The 16,582-nt window shown below is 40.8% G+C and overlaps 1 protein-coding gene across 4 annotated transcripts in view; it reads right to left on the bottom strand.

The window, feature by feature from the left end:
* Positions 1-1,126: 1,126 nt before the first annotated feature.
* The window catches only part of ARFGEF3 (ARFGEF family member 3), a 92,278-nt gene continuing 76,822 nt past the window's right edge, over positions 1,127-16,582 (bottom strand). For 3 of the 4 annotated variants that reach the window (XM_086461193.1, XM_086461192.1, XM_086461194.1), the window contains 10 exons: positions 16,082-16,185; positions 14,383-14,527; positions 11,574-11,702; positions 10,861-11,037; positions 10,168-10,282; positions 9,430-9,532; positions 8,655-8,786; positions 6,921-7,051; positions 2,080-3,310; positions 1,127-1,318 (listed from right to left, as the gene is read on the bottom strand). In XM_086461193.1, coding sequence (XP_086317319.1) covers positions 1,127-1,318; positions 2,080-3,310; positions 6,921-7,051; positions 8,655-8,786; positions 9,430-9,532; positions 10,168-10,282; positions 10,861-11,037; positions 11,574-11,702; positions 14,383-14,527; positions 16,082-16,185 — 2,459 coding nt within the window. Of the gene's footprint in view, positions 1,319-2,079; positions 3,311-5,265; positions 5,275-6,920; positions 7,052-8,654; positions 8,787-9,429; positions 9,533-10,167; positions 10,283-10,860; positions 11,038-11,573; positions 11,703-14,382; positions 14,528-16,081; positions 16,186-16,582 lie in introns of all 4 variants that reach the window. The other variant, XM_086461191.1, reaches the window with a different exon arrangement.

Raw genomic sequence — 16,582 nt, forward strand, 5'->3', positions numbered from 1 at the left:
GAGAGACAGGAAAGCTATCTTCTTATCAGATTATTTTCCATCTTGGTTCAGCTCATGTGGAGGGACAGGCTAAGTTTAACACAGGCGATAAGGGTGTTCCTGGCTACAGCAGCCCTATATAAGCAAACATATGGACTTCCAGTAGAAGCATAAGCTAACTTAGCTGCAGTGCTGCTTAAACTGGAACACTTTAGCTCTACTCTGAATGCTGGATATTGGCACATGCTGGTATTTGCTCTGTGGTGTGTCTTCTGCCCCTCAGCTTCAAAGGAGACAGCAAAACAAACTTCCCTGTTGCCCTTGGGGGGAATGAGACACATGGAGAAATGGGCAGCTGTAGGCATAGCTGAAGAGGCAGCCAGAGTAGTGTGGTAAAGAGGGCAGCTTGACAGTGCCATTTTTCTTCAAGCAATACTCCACAAGAGCAATGAAAGGATGAATAGTCTGTGCTTGGTTCACCAGTTTTAGACCTGGGATATTTAATAGCCACTTATTAGCTACCCTGAATGTGACTGGACTTCAAAGTCTCTTCTCAGAGCAAAACAAATTTCCACTTTCTCTAGTAAGTGATGCATGTAGTTACTACAATAATCTTATTTTGGCTTTCCTCGCTTATGCTAATTTCAGAAGGGAAAAAAATTACCTTGGAAAAGTGTCACCTTTTTACTTGTCCTATAGCCCCATGTTTTTCCTGACTTTTATTCACTTTTTTTTTTTTTTAAAGTTACATAGGCTTACTGGCCTGGTTTGACATCCAGGTGACAGTTGCATTCACAGCTAATTGCAAGTGTGGAAGTTCTGCTGCAGTTTATTGTGGCTCCCACTGTTGCAAATCTGAATTAAAATGAAGGCTACTGAAACGTATCGCCCCTTTAGGTACCTGCCTGATTTACTGGCAGTTTCTGGGTTCTGAGGCCATTCCAGTCCCCCCTGGTCCCACTCAGGCTTGGCCTCCTCTGCTACTGTGAGTGAGGGACACACAATCTCAAGTGGATAGAGGATATACATTGACAAGCTCATTGTTTCTCAATTGATCACCAACAAACAGGCATTTAATGAACCCCAAATACTACTTTGCTGTATACCTTGGACGTTTTCTCCCCTTTGCAATAGAGCACAGCTAGGTTTAAATGATGATATCGTAAACGCGGCCCACCCTTCCCAGCCATTCCCGTACTGCCTGGCGGACACGGATATCTGTCACGTGGCAAGTCAGCTGGCTGATACAGGGGAACACCGCTGGCTGCAGGGCCGTGAAAGTTTGGTCTGGCAGGGCCTGAATTTGGTTGAGAACTGTCAGTACCATGTTGGTCCATGCCTACAAACAAATTGGATACAAAAGAAAGACTCTTTAGAAGACCTTTCTGAATAGACGAGCCTGTTGATTGAGGCAGAAAATATGGTATCTGGTGGCTGCAGCCTCATGAAGAGGACTGAGTAATGCCAGCATATTCATTTCATGTTCACTATGTCTTCCTAATTCACGCATTCAGCACTGTACGTCATTGTTTGACTTTGCATTGCAGGCATCATGCTCACCCTTCATCACCTTTTATTTCACCCCACTGTGAACAAAGACTTTCGAGTTCGATGCTTTCACCAGTTTGTTCACTTGCACATGTGAGCAGCAAGTTGCTGTTTAGCAACAGAGCTCACTATTTCTGCTGAGGGATTAACAAAAAAAAAAACCCTTCTTAAATACAAAGGCATTGTGATGAGCAGCGTGACATTTTCAAAAGCCTTAGGTGGGCTACAGCCCTTAGCAGTAAGCACAGAGCTCATTGTAGGTTGTAAGCCGTAAGAACTAAGTGCTGCTTTGGCCTCAGTCACAGAAGCAGTCTTGAAAGCTGTACTGGTATACGCCTGATAACACTTCCCTGGTTTTCTTTCAATAGGACAGAATCAGTTTTTTGTCAGTGCCAGCTACTGAAATACTCAGTCCTCTTTATGACTTCCTTATGGAACAAATACATTCAATGAAGAGATTATAATCATTATAATAAAATCAATAGAAAAAATATTTATAGGTATCTTTTTAATTATTGCTATTGTTATTAGCACTCTACAAGTATGTCCTACCTGTATCTGGGCCTCGGCATCCCTAACAGATATATTCAGGGAGCTGACTGTGGATCCTGAGCGTGGTCTCTTCTCTTGTCTCAGGATCTCTGGACCAGCACTGAATGAATGCCTCATTTGACCTTGATCTATAAGATGTTGGGGCCGCTGGAGTATGGGTGAGTCTGGCCCTCTGGAACCCAGGAGCTCCCCTTTCTTTTCCACTTTGACCTCTTTGGTGAAGGACGTCACGGTCTGTTGCTGCTTTCTTTTCTTGTATTCTGTCATGAGTTTGGAGATAGTCTTGTCAGTGGCTATGGTGTAGATCTTGTTGCCAGCACTCTCCCACCATTCTTTTTTCTTGGTTTGCTCTTTTTTCTCTGGTTTAGGACTTAGGGGTGGAGGTAGCAGCAACATTTCTCCACTCCCTCCTCGGGGTGTCAGGCTGTCTCCCAGTTGGTCCCTGATTTGACTCCGGTCGTCTTCTGATGGCGTGTCCTTCCCAGATTGCCCTCCAGTCGATGGGGTGGAGGTTTCTGAGTGAAAGGATGGTAAAATGAAGAAAGGGTCGCCTTTGAACACTGGAGGCTCCTCTACATTATTCTCCAGGTCCAGATGCATCTGGATATAGTTGTTGCACAGTTCCATGCAGAGCTTATGAAGCCGCTTGATGAGCCAGCCCCAGTCCGCGTTGCTGACAGGCTGTACGCTCAGAGATGGTATTCGAGCCCTCCACTGTCTCTTCTCCTTCCCTCGTGGGGGACTGACCTGGGCAGTTTCTTCAAAAATGTCTTCATCTTCTGAAGAACACTGCTGCGACGAGTCTGTGCTTCTCTCATCGTCTTCAAAGAGGATCTTTTTCACTTGCTCTGCAGTGATGTTCTCCTGGTTTGTCAGGATTGCACAAACCAAAGCATGGAAGTAGATGTTGAAGCTCATTGCTGACTGGCGATACAAGTTGGCAGCTCCGCTAATGCCAGACACTTTTTTCAGCAAACACTTCAACCCAGGTCTGGTGTCAAACTCTCTGGCTGTTCTATAGGAGTCCAGCAGTAAGTCAAAGATGACAGCCAGGTTTTGCATGGAAATGTACCTGAGAAAACCAGCCAGTTTGTTTTCTGGGACTTGTATTGTCATTCTCTCCTCCAAGTTAGAAGGGCCTTTCACAAATTCTTCTAGTAAGATGTCATATAAATTCTGGAGTAGTACTTGGTGGGACAGTAAGCTCACCACTATTGTCCTGAAAGGAATACTTGGTAAACCAAGCATGGGGAGGAAAAAAATAAAATTAAATTAAAATGGGGCATTGTGCTTTTACCAGAAGTACAGGAATAACTCCTGTTTTAGAATCTAACATGAAAGATGTGAATGAAAGGCCAAATTTTCACAGCCTTGTTACAAAAAAAGTGGAGTAACAGAAAGGTGCCTGGAATGGTCTTCCAGTTACTCTTCAAATACTTCCTAGAAAGGAAGACACTTACATTGGTTAAGAAAAGTAACTGTCCACAGGAAGCACACTAATGGCACTTGCGCAGAGGTGGTATTAAAACAAAGCTCTATTATAATTTTTGTCCTTTTCTCCAGAGATGTCTAAGGGATTAAATATTCTGTGTTTCTATTTCATGGCAGCTGCAAGTACTCTCAATATTTCAGCCTGCTATTACTGAGGAATTTGTTATCACACGAGTTATGTAGCACTTCTGCCATCAGTCCCTGGCTGTATTTTGTGGTTTTGTTGCTGAACTTTGGCGAAGTTGCAATATCCCTAACATTCCTCCACCGGCACTTCAACCAACCTTAACTTTGCCACGACAAATCGAGGCCAAAACTAGTTTACTACGCATTTTCCATTTCTACTAATGCCAGCAGTACTTCTTCTTCAAAATAAAACACAAGGAGCCAACCAACCAACCAATAAAAAAAACATCTCTAGAAACATCAGCAGTGCAATGGAGCATGCAAAGAAGCTTAAGTCTTGTTGAAGGCACATTTCACTGTTTGCTCTTAAGACTTCAACTTGAACATTGAGAGCCTAGAAATATCTGCTCCTATCCCTGTTTCTCATATATAATACTGGGTAATTCTTAGCTGTGCTCCTGTTAGAGAGATGCTTCGAGTTGTTCTAGATCTCACGGACTTTTTATTTGCACAGGGAACCCAGGAATGGCGAATTCCTCTAACCAAAGTTTTCAGGTCATTCCCCAGTAAATAACACTGAGAGGCTTACAGGCAAGGGAGGCTAGGAAGAAAGGGTGGGCAGGATCGTTGCTTGGTACCTCATGGATTTAAAATTATAAACTGTGAAACCTATCTTACAGCATTTGAAAAGAAGTCTTTGCATAAGATTATACTGTCAACGTTTTAAATGGAGCTGATGCTCCAGTACACATAGTACTACTTGTTTTGATTTAGGGAACTCTGATGGGCTGCATTTTAATTAGCACTGCTATCAAGTGAGGAAGAGATTTTTCCGTTTGCTTGCAATACTGAAGTTTTAGGTCTAAGTAAAAGTAAATCTTCATGCAACATGAGACGTTCAGTTGTAGACCTTTAATTTTTTTTGTTGCCAAAACTATTCTACTTTCATTAAACAACTTTCAGAAGTGTTTTCAAAATACCAAAACAAAAAGTCTAATTTTTGTTCGAGAAATAATATAGAAACTCAGTTTTGAGAATGCAATTTAAAAAAAAAAAAAAAAAAGTGAGACAAACCTGTGCTTCTCAAGTTAATTTACCTGCGTCAGCTCACTTACCGTGACACAGCTGTCAGTGCTGATACATCAGTAAAATTTAGTAGTCTTATTATCTGACAGTGCTAAAACCTAAAACCTTGATGATTAATGCATACATTGTGGAGCTCTTTATGGGGAAGTAGTTTTCTGCTGTAAAAATCATTACAGGCTCTGACTCAGAAAAGCTCTTAAGAGCATGTATAAAGTTAAATAAGTGCTTGCATTGATTTTAAGAGACTAATCCTGTTCCAAAAGTAGGATCAGAATGAAGGAGATCTGCTTTCCTTGTAAGAGCCAAACAGGCAATTTACAAGGCCAGTTTAAAGTACTGCTCAATTCCAAAAGAAACTAGGTACAGAACCACAGGTGAAAACACACAACGCTAAAGCTGGTTAAGGACAGTATTTTCTTATTTGGCCCAAAGTTTCAAACTGAAATATTACTACTTTTTTAGGAAGAAGAAACGCTCCCTTACCCCAGCTTCCTGTGAAACGATGCAGCATTAAGGAAACAAAAGCAAAAAAGGGAGAAGAGAAACCCCACTAAGGTTAAAGTAAAACTTTTGAAAGGCCACAGTTACTAGCATGCAAGACTGGCATATTACTGCACTGCTGTAGCAAATAATATGAAAAACAGTGGCACAGTCAACTTCTGAGCCCTGTTTTGGTGAAAAATGAGCACTGCTGGGGTAACATTTGCCTATCAGCATATACACTTTTTGCAGTTGTTTAGACAAAGCGCAGTGTAAGGGCATTCAGAGTTTGTATGAATTGCAAGCGTTATTTATTTATTTGTTGAAGGACAAGCAAGACCCACACGACCTTTACGAATGCAGCTTGTTAGACTGCATGGCCTTATGTGCCATGAGAGGGGAGTACTCCAGCCTTTCGCTTTGCATTCATTACAATGAGAAGAACGATCTGCAAACCTTTGGATAAAGCAGATATTTTCCCACCATGATGGAAGGATTTAGACTGTGATCTCAACCTTTCTTCATCTCTGTGCAGGGCCCCGCTCTCTGAACATGAGGCAACGGAGCACCTGCTCTTGGGGGAGACTTCTGTACAGCTGTGTAAGAACAGAGACATCTTGCATGGTCTTTCTTCCTGTCCATCCAAAGGAGGACCATCACACTCTGGCTCCTTGTTGCAAGCAATAGTTTAGGTTTGAATGAGAATGCCTGAAGTGGTACAGAAGCAGGTTTGGTATCCGGTAAAAGACAATTTCATGCCATGTATTACATACCTTGCAATACAAACACAAACCCTGAATGCAGAATTCTAATTCTTGGCCCTACTGATGTTACAGCAATTGTTTAAACAACCGAGTGCAAGCAAAAAGAAATATTCTTTGACAGCATCAGACTGTCATGCAAACGCACGAGTTTTTGAGGTGGTAACATACAGAAGAACTTCCACAAAAATAAAGCGCCAAGCAAAACCAACGTTCCCTAGATCAATATGTTGATAGTTTTGCAGCTCAGGATGTGGTCTCTTAAATTTATACTGCTCCAGTTTATCCAGTAACTATTTCTACCTTCTTAATCCAGTAATACTGAATTTAAAAGACCATTAGTGAAGCAGACATTATTTCATTTGCTAGGTATCATTACAAACATAACAGTACTTCCAAAGCTTTCTTCAAACTGGTATTTTTAACTCTACTTCTTAAAGAATCTCAATATTGGAAAGATTTTCCTAGTATTTCCTGTGAGAATTCTTTTCTTAATTTAATCTGCATTTCCTCTACTTGAACGCTTTGTGTGACCTCATGTATCCTTCAGGTGTTTGTAACCTACCAATTTTTACTATCTATTAGAAGCATTTTCCTTATTCAGCTTTCTAAGGGCCACATTATAGACCCTGACACAGGCTTGTCTATAACTGTAACAGCGCTTGCACGTGCCTGCTCACCAGTGTATGATCACGGGAACATTTGGAGAATAGATAGTGTTAACCTATTGTCTCCTGTGTGACAAAACATAATTTTTATTTGACTGGTGTATTTCATTTTTTCGATGAGACCGATGGAGAGGCTTGGTTTGCCAGCCTCAGTTCACATCTCTGCCAGCCTGACGACATTTTCATCTTGCTTTTAATGGTATAGTATTTTCCTGAGAAGATATTTTACCTTCTCTGTGTATGCCCATTTGGTTTCTTATCTGGTGGCAGGTCAATGATGAGCACGCACGACTGGGCATGTTCAAACCCCTCCTTGTTGCTAGGGGTCTTTGGGGAGCACTGAGTCTCCAGCATGAAGACCTAGAAAACAACAAGTTACATAAAACAATCAGTCTAGCACTTGCACCGGGTCCTTGAGGGGTGGGGATGGGGCTGAGAATACAATTTCCTGCATTGTTAAAGATGTGTTATGATGATGTGTTACGATGACTTATTTTACAGCGAGGGAGAGAATGCAAGGTATCCCCTCAGGCAGACCTTCCCTGGAGCATGATCCTTTGGTAAAACAGCCTCAGAGCCATGGGCTACCTCCAGGCACCCAATAAAGCACAGTGCAAATGGCAGACATATTTTTCTTTGAACTTGTATAAAGCATAATATCAAACACCAAACAAGCTTTCTGCTGGCTGTATATGCCTATCAGATGTTATGTGTAGTGGAGACAAGGACCTGTTTGCATAGTTAGCCTGTTGTGCCTAGAAAGGTTGGATGTTTGAAGGATTATTTCCAGCCATGAAGACATACAACAGACACCTAACTTGCAGTTCTTTGGGTGGGAAACGTGGAAACAACTCTCAGTTGCTTTAGCTTTGTTTTGTAGCTTAGTAGTTGTGCCAAATGCCCAGCTAAGGAGGACTCAGGGAGCGCCACTAATAATGTCCTCAAGAAAAGTATAAATGCCACATTCCCTGCTTTCTCGAGTTCTGTGTCTCTAAAACTTAATTCAAACCATTTTTTTCTACTTCAGATGAAGTCTGCCACTGCCATGTTATTTGTGATCACAAATCCTGGTCTGTGTGTCTCAGATTTTCAAGCAGCATCAGGGTATGATTAATCAAGTCAGAAACTGACACCAAACATCTGCTGGCTCTTTTAATCCAGCTGCTTTCCCATGCTGAAACTGTCAGACAGTATTTACAGTACCCTGCAGGTGATTAAGTTCAGTCTGGTTATATGAAACAAGTTCCTTGAAATACAGCACTTTCATAAAATGAACAATCTGCATTGTAGTCAAAAGGACCCTGAGAAGGTTGGCTCCAAGCTTGCTCTGCTGATTAGGTGTTAGTGCTGAGTTTCAAATAATTTGTTAAATGTCAGCATTATCCTCGAGTTCTCAGCACTCTCTGTCTTCTCTGCAACCTATATCCAGGTATTTATAGAGGAAAAAAAAAATCTGCATTCCTCTTCAAACTCTGCTTTGATAGGTTGAACAAATCTTGTTTTTCTAGTTTCACATCATGGTCTCTGTTCTAGTGCATTTTTTGTCCTTTGAATTTTAACAGAGTAATCAGAAAAGTATATGACATTTTAGATGAGGATTGACAGTGACACTACTGTTTCCTTTTATCAGAAACATTTCCACTGATGTATGCCAGGGTTGCTGCTTTTAAAGGTACATTACACAATAGGTTCATCGTCAGTCCTCCTCAGGTACCAATGCATCTTCCCCCACCCCAGGCATTCCTAATTCCTACTTACAGGGAGACAGTTCTAATGGTGGTTTTTTTCTTGTTTTTATTACTTTTTCTCCATACTACTGTTAGACAAATAAATGTTAGTCTGGTGATGAGGAAGTCTTTGCCTATAGGGTTTGTGAGGAAGCTGGTGATAAAGATATACTTTCATAAGGAAAAGCCCCAAGTTTAAAAGGTTCTCTGACTTCCCCTGAAATGTCAGCCAGTACCTGTTGTGCCATGGCTCTGATTCTCCAGTACTCAGCTTCAGCACTTGGCGAGAGGGAGGGGGCTGCCACCTTCACTTCACAGGCATCTCCACTAAAGCTTTCAGAACCACTGTGGAAATAGCCCAACAGGTTCTATAGAGAGACACAATATCAGACTTTCACTGTGCGTTAAATGAAGTCAGTGACTGTAGCATTGTCCAGCCTGTTCGCGTATAATACAAGATTTAGAGTGATCTGTCTGATTACCATCAGCTGGTCACCTGCTATTTAGCATTTGATGTATCTGATGCAAAGCCATTACAACTTCTTATTTACTCTGGCCTATGATGACTTAACAGGATTTTTTGTTACAAGAAAGACAGCGAGTTGAGGAATAATCTATATGGAGCATGCAGCTACAGGATCAAGTAAGCAACTTTGCCTTCTGTCTAGTTGTAGACAAGCAAGGGGAAGAAGTGAAACAAAAAGTAAGTTTTCACACGCTTAACTCTTCTGATTCCATACTGGCAGGGCAACTTAAAATAAGTCTGGACTGTTAGCAACTAGTGCTGTCTGTACATATTCAGAAAAACTGATGTCAACCTCCATTGTTGATCCAACACCTTGCATTGTGAATCGACAAAATAACAAAAGATACCACATAATCCCTACACTTCTTTTCCTGGCTCTGTATCCAAAAACTTTTCTGAAAAAAAAAAAAAAGGAACCTGTCAAAAGTTAGTGAGTCTGTAACCAGCGTGATGTCACTGTGACTGACAGCAAAATGGCAGTTTACCTTTACTGGCTCCAGAGTGGCAGAGAACGCATCCTGCAAGGCACAACACGCAAGCCTCCACATCTCTTCAGTAAAAACAGGCCCTGCTGTGACTAACACATACCTGCAAGGACACAGGAAAAGGTTACCGTGTTCAAGAAGGAACAAGACAATTCTTACTTGTAATGGGAGAACGTTGAAAACAGAACAAAAGGCCTACTCCATAGCTAGCTAATGATATTGAATCTCCTCCGTTGTTACCCTGATCTATTTTTGTAATTACACTGCAGTTTTGACTTTTTTTTTTTTTCCTTTGCTTTTCCTCTTTAAGTAGTCATCTTGCCAGGGCAAGAACCACACGATGTGTAACTATATAACGCAGTGCTTATTTTGACTATGACTGTAATAACCCGAAGACTGTGAAAGGTATTAATTACCTCTAAAGACCTGTGAATTCCAACAGAAAGACCTTTGATTATTTTTCCTAAGGATTAATTATTGACTAGCTGCATGTAAGTAATGTACAAGTGCTTTTTATGGGATTCATACCATACTAATGTTTAAAATCACAGGTTCTGAAGCAGACCAAAAACAGCAAGAAAAGGTTAGTAAGTCTAAAATTCGTTATTTAAATAACAAAAGATAGATATATTGTAGATTTCTTTTGAGATGTTAGCCAACTTAATCAGTCCACAAGTTCTTCAAAGATATAAAGACATCTTTTTTGAACACCCTAACAGAGTGAACAGACTGTGTTACCTGATACAAGAGCAGCCAACTCTGGAAATAATTTCTGTTGGTTCTGCTACACAGGCTACCAGCAACTTGAAAAGATCTTTCAGCATAGTATTGATCATATTTTCATAACCAATGTCTATAAGGAAAAGACACAGACTGGTTTTAACATCATCGCCTTTTCATTATAATTAGAGATAAATCGCCTTGCCACACTTACTGCTATTCAGAGACTTTGCAAAACCAGGTTTTTTTATGCTGCTATCACTAGAGTTCAACTTTGAAACATGCATCACATCAAAGTGAAATAAGAACAATCTTTTTCATGCTAACAATATAAAATGCCTGGACTTAAGTGGTACTGGAGAAATGCTGTTAGATCCTGTTTCTGATATTCTAGTTCTTTATGATCAAAGTCTTACTATCTTCTTTTATAAAGTGTAATATAGATTGTGAGGATTTAATTTTGAAGATAGCCCTGCTCTGAGGAGAAGGGTGGGCTAAATAACTTCCATAGGTCCCTTACAAGTTAATTTTTTCCATAATTCTAAACCCTATAAAGGAAAAAAAAAAATCCCAAACAAACACAAATTTTCAACCTTTCTCCTCTTATTTTACGCTTGAGCAACCAAAAACCAACAAAACCATCTCCCCAAGTAGCTATTCAGGAACATGCTACTGACGACTGTCAGTAGATGTGACAGTGCAATGACATACCTGAGTGTATGAAATTTTGAATGTGCTCCACTACAAGTTCACAGGAAAGGCCAATGGCATGCTTGAAATTAGCAGATGCCACATCCCAGTAAGAATGGTCACCATGGCTGCGATGGAGCCAAAGAGACATCGTGGGAAGAAGAAGATGTAGGACTGCATAAATGCCAAATCCAGGTCCTTAAAATAAACACAATGATGGTTGTAAATTTTTGCTTACAAAGCCTAGATGCACAGTAAATTTGTTAAGGTTTTTCAAGCTTGAGGCCAGCGGCGATGCTACAGAAACCAGGTTCTGAAACTGTTTTTATGGTATAAGAGGGGTAAGCAGTTTTGGATCTAGTTGTGAGGCAGTACAAGAACGTTTAGCCAACTGTTTACCTACTGTCTTTCCCAGAAGGTCTACTGGACTTTTTGCATTTCCTTGACACCAGGCAAAGGTTTTCTGTGGCTAGGACACCAATAGAGTACTGCGCTGTTTTATTTGTGCAATAAATCTAAGAGTATGTTCCAAATATTTTTACAGTGCCTTTTGTCAACATAGAACAATGCACTAACTGGAACAACAGATCAGCCTCTAAGAAACCCCCTTTCTACTTGAGAATGTCTTTGTGCAGCTCTAGCATGAGTAACACACATTACAGAAGTGGTTTAGGATTCTAAAAGGTTCGGGTCAGGGTTCTACTAGCTCACATTTTATCAAACCCTTTCATTACCAGGTGTCTTGGCAACATCCCTCAGCAATTCAAAAAGCAGATCCAAAGTAGGAGGCTGGTGCTGACGGGGACAGTTGGATATGGCAGTTGTTAATTCTTCCAGCAGAATAATCCAGACATTGATGAGGCCTACATGTAAGGAAACAGAGATTAAAAACCATGAGTGAGGTCCTGCAGTGACCACAGGTGGAAGTTGCCCTCAGAAAGTGATGGAGGCTAAGAAATTAATTAACTTAAAGATCATGGGTTCTTGCATGCTCACTGTTGCTGTGTAATGGTTGTGGGCAATAGCAATTTTTGAAATGATGGTCTCCTTTTCCTTCCCTTTTTATTAAGTTTGTGTTTTGTCCCATCCTTCCTCCTCCATATACACCTTGTTCTGGTCTTCTTTCTTAGTTTACTACCCCCACTAGTCCAATCTCTTTAACCTTGGGGGCGTTTTTTAATTTGTTTTAATGGGACATTTCACACACCTCACTAGCATTACAAATGCTGCCCAGAATGGACTGTACTCATTTAGGTTATATTTTTAGGTAAGGATCCTAAGGCGACAAGCCATAATTTAACTGGCTTTATTTGGTACCGAGAATTGAACAGTAATAATGCCTCATGAAGTGAAGTATCATCAGGCTGCCTCACATGTCATCTTTAGATGTTAAAGAGGTCACAGCTAGAAGAGTAGTAAATGTGGATATGGCAGAGCTGGGCAACTACCAGAACTGCAGTTAGGATACAGGTGGTACTATGAGTTCATACCTACACTAGCAAGCATGTATCCCTAAAAGATTAAGGCACACAACTAGTTTTCAATATAATTTTGAAGATGGTTAGAAATTGCTGCCCTTTAATTTGTCACAGATCACTTAAGTACTTGTTAGTTCCCCATGACGTTATGAATGACTAGAAGGATCTTGCATATTACACTCATAACACTCCTGCAATGTACAATGTTATTCTTGAGCTAAGGCTCCTTAAAAGGCTATGGGTTTATTTGGCTAAAATGGATTTCACTTTGGTTCACTAATAAGCCCATCTTCTCCGCCACTAGCAGCCGTACTGATGTAGTCTCTGTCTGAATGATGCTTGCTAGTTAATTACATTCCAAAAACAATAAAAAAGGCTACAAGGGAACTTTAAGATGGACTGAGTTTGTTGACTGCGAGTCTTCCTGAGAATCAAGGAAAAAAACAGCTAAATCATTACTTAGTAACTGTGTTGATCGTTTATGTATTCACACCACTTCCACAGGGCAGTACGTATGGCGACATTGTTTGGAGTCACAGACTTTAATTATGTTTCCAGATAAGGAAACAGCACAAATCTGTGTTTCTAGATAAGGAAAAGGCAGAAACTCAGCATGAAATCTGAGCATCTTCAAATCTGTAAGAACTAAGCAGCTTTTAAAAGCATGCTCTTGAAGAGTCTGGCATGGAATCAAACACGCTATGAAATTACAGTGCACCACCACTAGGCTAAAACTTTTTGCCCCATCTTGGTACTGACTTTCAGCACTAGAGTGCCAGGTGGAGCACTGTCTACTGTCTCTGTAAAGTCAGTTTGCCTAGCAATGTTCCCCAGTTAAACAAAAAAATGAGTGAAAGTTTCAGCCCTGAGCTCTGACAAGAACCGAATCAGAAGGCTTCTTTGCTGCGGGGTGGCATTTCTGTTCACAGCAAGCAAGACACTGATAGGCAGAGCCACTTCAGAACAGCAGGCAAGTGGCGTTCACCTGAGGTGGGGAGACCCTAAGTCAAGTCCCAAGCCTGACTCGATGCAGAGAATTCAGTGACTTGGGTCTCCCACATCCCAGCGAACATCCTAAAATTTCCAGAGAGGAAAATAACCCCAAACATAGAAAAGCTGTTTGTTTGTTTGAAACTAGGACTTGTGATGCACTTTTTTCAGAGAGTAGCTTTTCTCTCCTTTATCCAGGGTAGCAGTGGAACAGGACCACCTCTGTGATGGAAGAGGCTAGATAAAAGTAGGTACCAAGAGTCATTCTGGCGAGGCATGTGAACGAAATGCATTGGAGTCAGCCTGCTTTCTGCCTGGGTGGAGCCGGCTCCTCACAGAGGCAGCCAAGTTGTAACCGCTCAGTAGTTCAGATATTCAAAAGTGGCGGTACTGCTTCGAAGGGCCATCGTGAGTCCAGAAGCAGTAAGGCTGCATTCCTCTACTGCTCGGCTCCACACAGATCTAGCTCGTCAAGTATCTGATTAATGCACAACCCATATGAACCACACAAATAATCAGGAGACAAAGACGGCTCGTTTTTCCAGAGGTCAGAGTGCTTTTTATGGACTTTAGAAATACACCGTTTAGTTCAACAGACCACAGGACATATGTTTGGAAACTTAATTAAACAAATGTTCTTTATCTGTATAAACTCTTAACACTGATATTTTTTTCCTGTTACAGGCAGGCCTGCCAATACCAACCTTAAAAGGTTTTCACTCCTTTACTTCAGCTGTGGTCTAGAAAGGATTTCTATGTTAGCTCTCAGAAATACATACTGGTGATACTACTACTATCAGAATAATCAAAATATTAGTAATTAAACTACCATTATCTTGTCCCAAGAGAGAGGTTGTATTTTTCTCACGTACGAGCTGTGTCTTTTGATGTAAAGAAAGTGATGTGACCTGAACTTCCAAGCTCTGTGAGCACACATGTGTGTGTAGACAAAAGGGAGACAATAAACTATGAAGTTTCTCTCCTCCTTTTTGCTTTCAGCAGTTTGTAAAATTGACAGTGACATGTGGAAGAAGCAATTGATTAATTCCGCTGTTACTGCTTTCAATGCACTTACCAGTGTCGTCATCAAAGTCAGAAAGGATGCACTCAATACCATCCTCACTGCTGGCTGACTGTTCCTGCACTCTTAGCGGCAAGTTAACCAGCCGGCCACTGAGGAAGATGGGTTTCAAGGGCATTTTATAGATTTTGGCTAACAACTTCGGGCAGGAAGAGAGAGAGACAAAAAAGAAGACAAGGAAAAATAAATATATATGGGAAAGTTTGTAAAAGTTATCACACACAACACAGGTATGTAAAATAAAATAAAAGCTATGAAAGTAGCATAATGTCAGCATCTGTTCTGTTCATCCAGCAATAGTGTAAATGAAAAGCACAACTAGAGGCCCGAAGTCTTCTGTTCATTGACAAGTAAGGGGGGGAGAAAGAGAGGGAGAAAAGCAATTTAAATAAAACACATTTTTTGGGAAGGGTGTGTGCTCCCTCCTCATTTGTGAAAGACAAATGTTACTACTTACTGATTGCACCTATGGCCTAAGACGCTCCATTAGCTGTATGCAGAGTATTTTGGAGCTCTGAAGGTCTAAGTAAATACTGATAAAAGGACCTGTATGTGTTTACTTCAGAGCTTCATTGCCTGGGCTGTAGTTTACACACCAAATAGAAATTTTACAGAATTGTGCTATAGCTGGGATGCTACCAGTATTTTACCAGGCCCTTCTTAAGTAAACCGTTCACTTGCGATATACAGACAGGATTTCTTTTCAGTCATTCTGGTTCTGCTTCTACTGGCAAGTTAAAAGGTATAATAAGATAAAAATGGCTGCATCTTTTAAAGAGGAGAAAATATTTATGCTTCGCTGTGGGCCAGGGTTTGTAAGAATGAGGGAAAGTGATGTTTTGCACATAGTGTACAGGTAGAATAAACATTAGATATGCACATAGATATTCACTAAGTCTTTTTAGGTGAAGAAGATACCAAGTACAGTTTGACACATCTGCTGTTTATTGTTCTGAGCTGCCTTATTGCTTCCTTCTCCTCTCAGTCTGTGTACTGCATCCACCCATTATCTCTGAATTTAGATATTAAGTCCTTTCAGCTATAGTAATATCCTCAGTTATGCATTTCTATTGTACCCAGAAAAAACATGGCCTGGGTCCAACAAAAAGGCCTGCAGGTACTACAGAAATACAAACAACATTATAAAATCAGACAAAAACCATCCTAACAACCCTGGATAATAATCTGTGCTGTGTGCAAGAAGATTACAGGAAACATGCCAGCATTTTAATTGTTAAGAGATTTGCCCTGAGCTTCAGATATGTTTTCAGGGCACAGATAAGCTGCCTCTGCGTTTTAGGGGGTGTAACCTGTTGCTCTTCTTAAGATCTAAGAATTCTCAGGACTGGGGTTTTTTCCTCCTTCATTCCCAACACTGTTTACAGTAACTGTTTAAATAAGAATGAATGTAGTTTTGAACATGTTACTACTAGGTTTTGAACATTCACGTTTTCCCACATGCTCCTTGGCTCTGAGTGTTTTTATTTCCTTAGTTTTCCCACCATTAGCTGGCCTGGAAGATACGAGATTCCTTCAGATCACCACTCTCCATCCGGCAGCGCAGGTTTTTACCATCAGGCTTACCACAGGTTCTGTTGTGTTCGTGCCAACCATCTAACCATTGGTGCAACGCCTGGAGGTTAGAACTGTTTCCTAGGCCAGGTTAGTACCTGTGTGAGATAATTCATCATACCTGAGAACATCTCCTGAGGTAATCAAGCGCGGGAAGGCACAAGTCTGTAGATGCAGATCCTGATCCTGGCACACAGTCACCCATCTCCTTACAATCTACTTCCCCTGGGGACAGCCAAGGCAGCATTGGGAAGGACAGAAGAGAAACAAACACAGCATTAGTTTTCCTTTCTCATTCAGCTGTGCCCTAGTGTCTAAATAGAATCCAGAAAACATTCTTTGTTCAATCTTATTGGCCAACAACCAGATGATTCTCATACAAACAATACAGTAACACTGGTCACAGTTCATACAGGGACTTTTATAAGTGCTTTAATAAATACTTGTCTAATAACCCTTTAGCAGAGCCTTTGGGAGTTCTTATAATCACACCTTATAGTCATCTGTCATATTGACTCTGCTCCGCTTTTTCCCATGAGTGTACGAATTACTTGCTCACATTCACCCATTGCTCAATTAAGATACTGATTTTTTTTCTATTCATTTGCAGTCCAGTGTCCTG

Source organism: Leptosomus discolor, chromosome 2 (genome assembly GCF_034619465.1).
Source record: "Leptosomus discolor isolate bLepDis1 chromosome 2, bLepDis1.hap2, whole genome shotgun sequence".
In the NCBI taxonomy this organism is placed as follows: domain Eukaryota; kingdom Metazoa; phylum Chordata; class Aves; order Leptosomiformes; family Leptosomidae; genus Leptosomus; species Leptosomus discolor.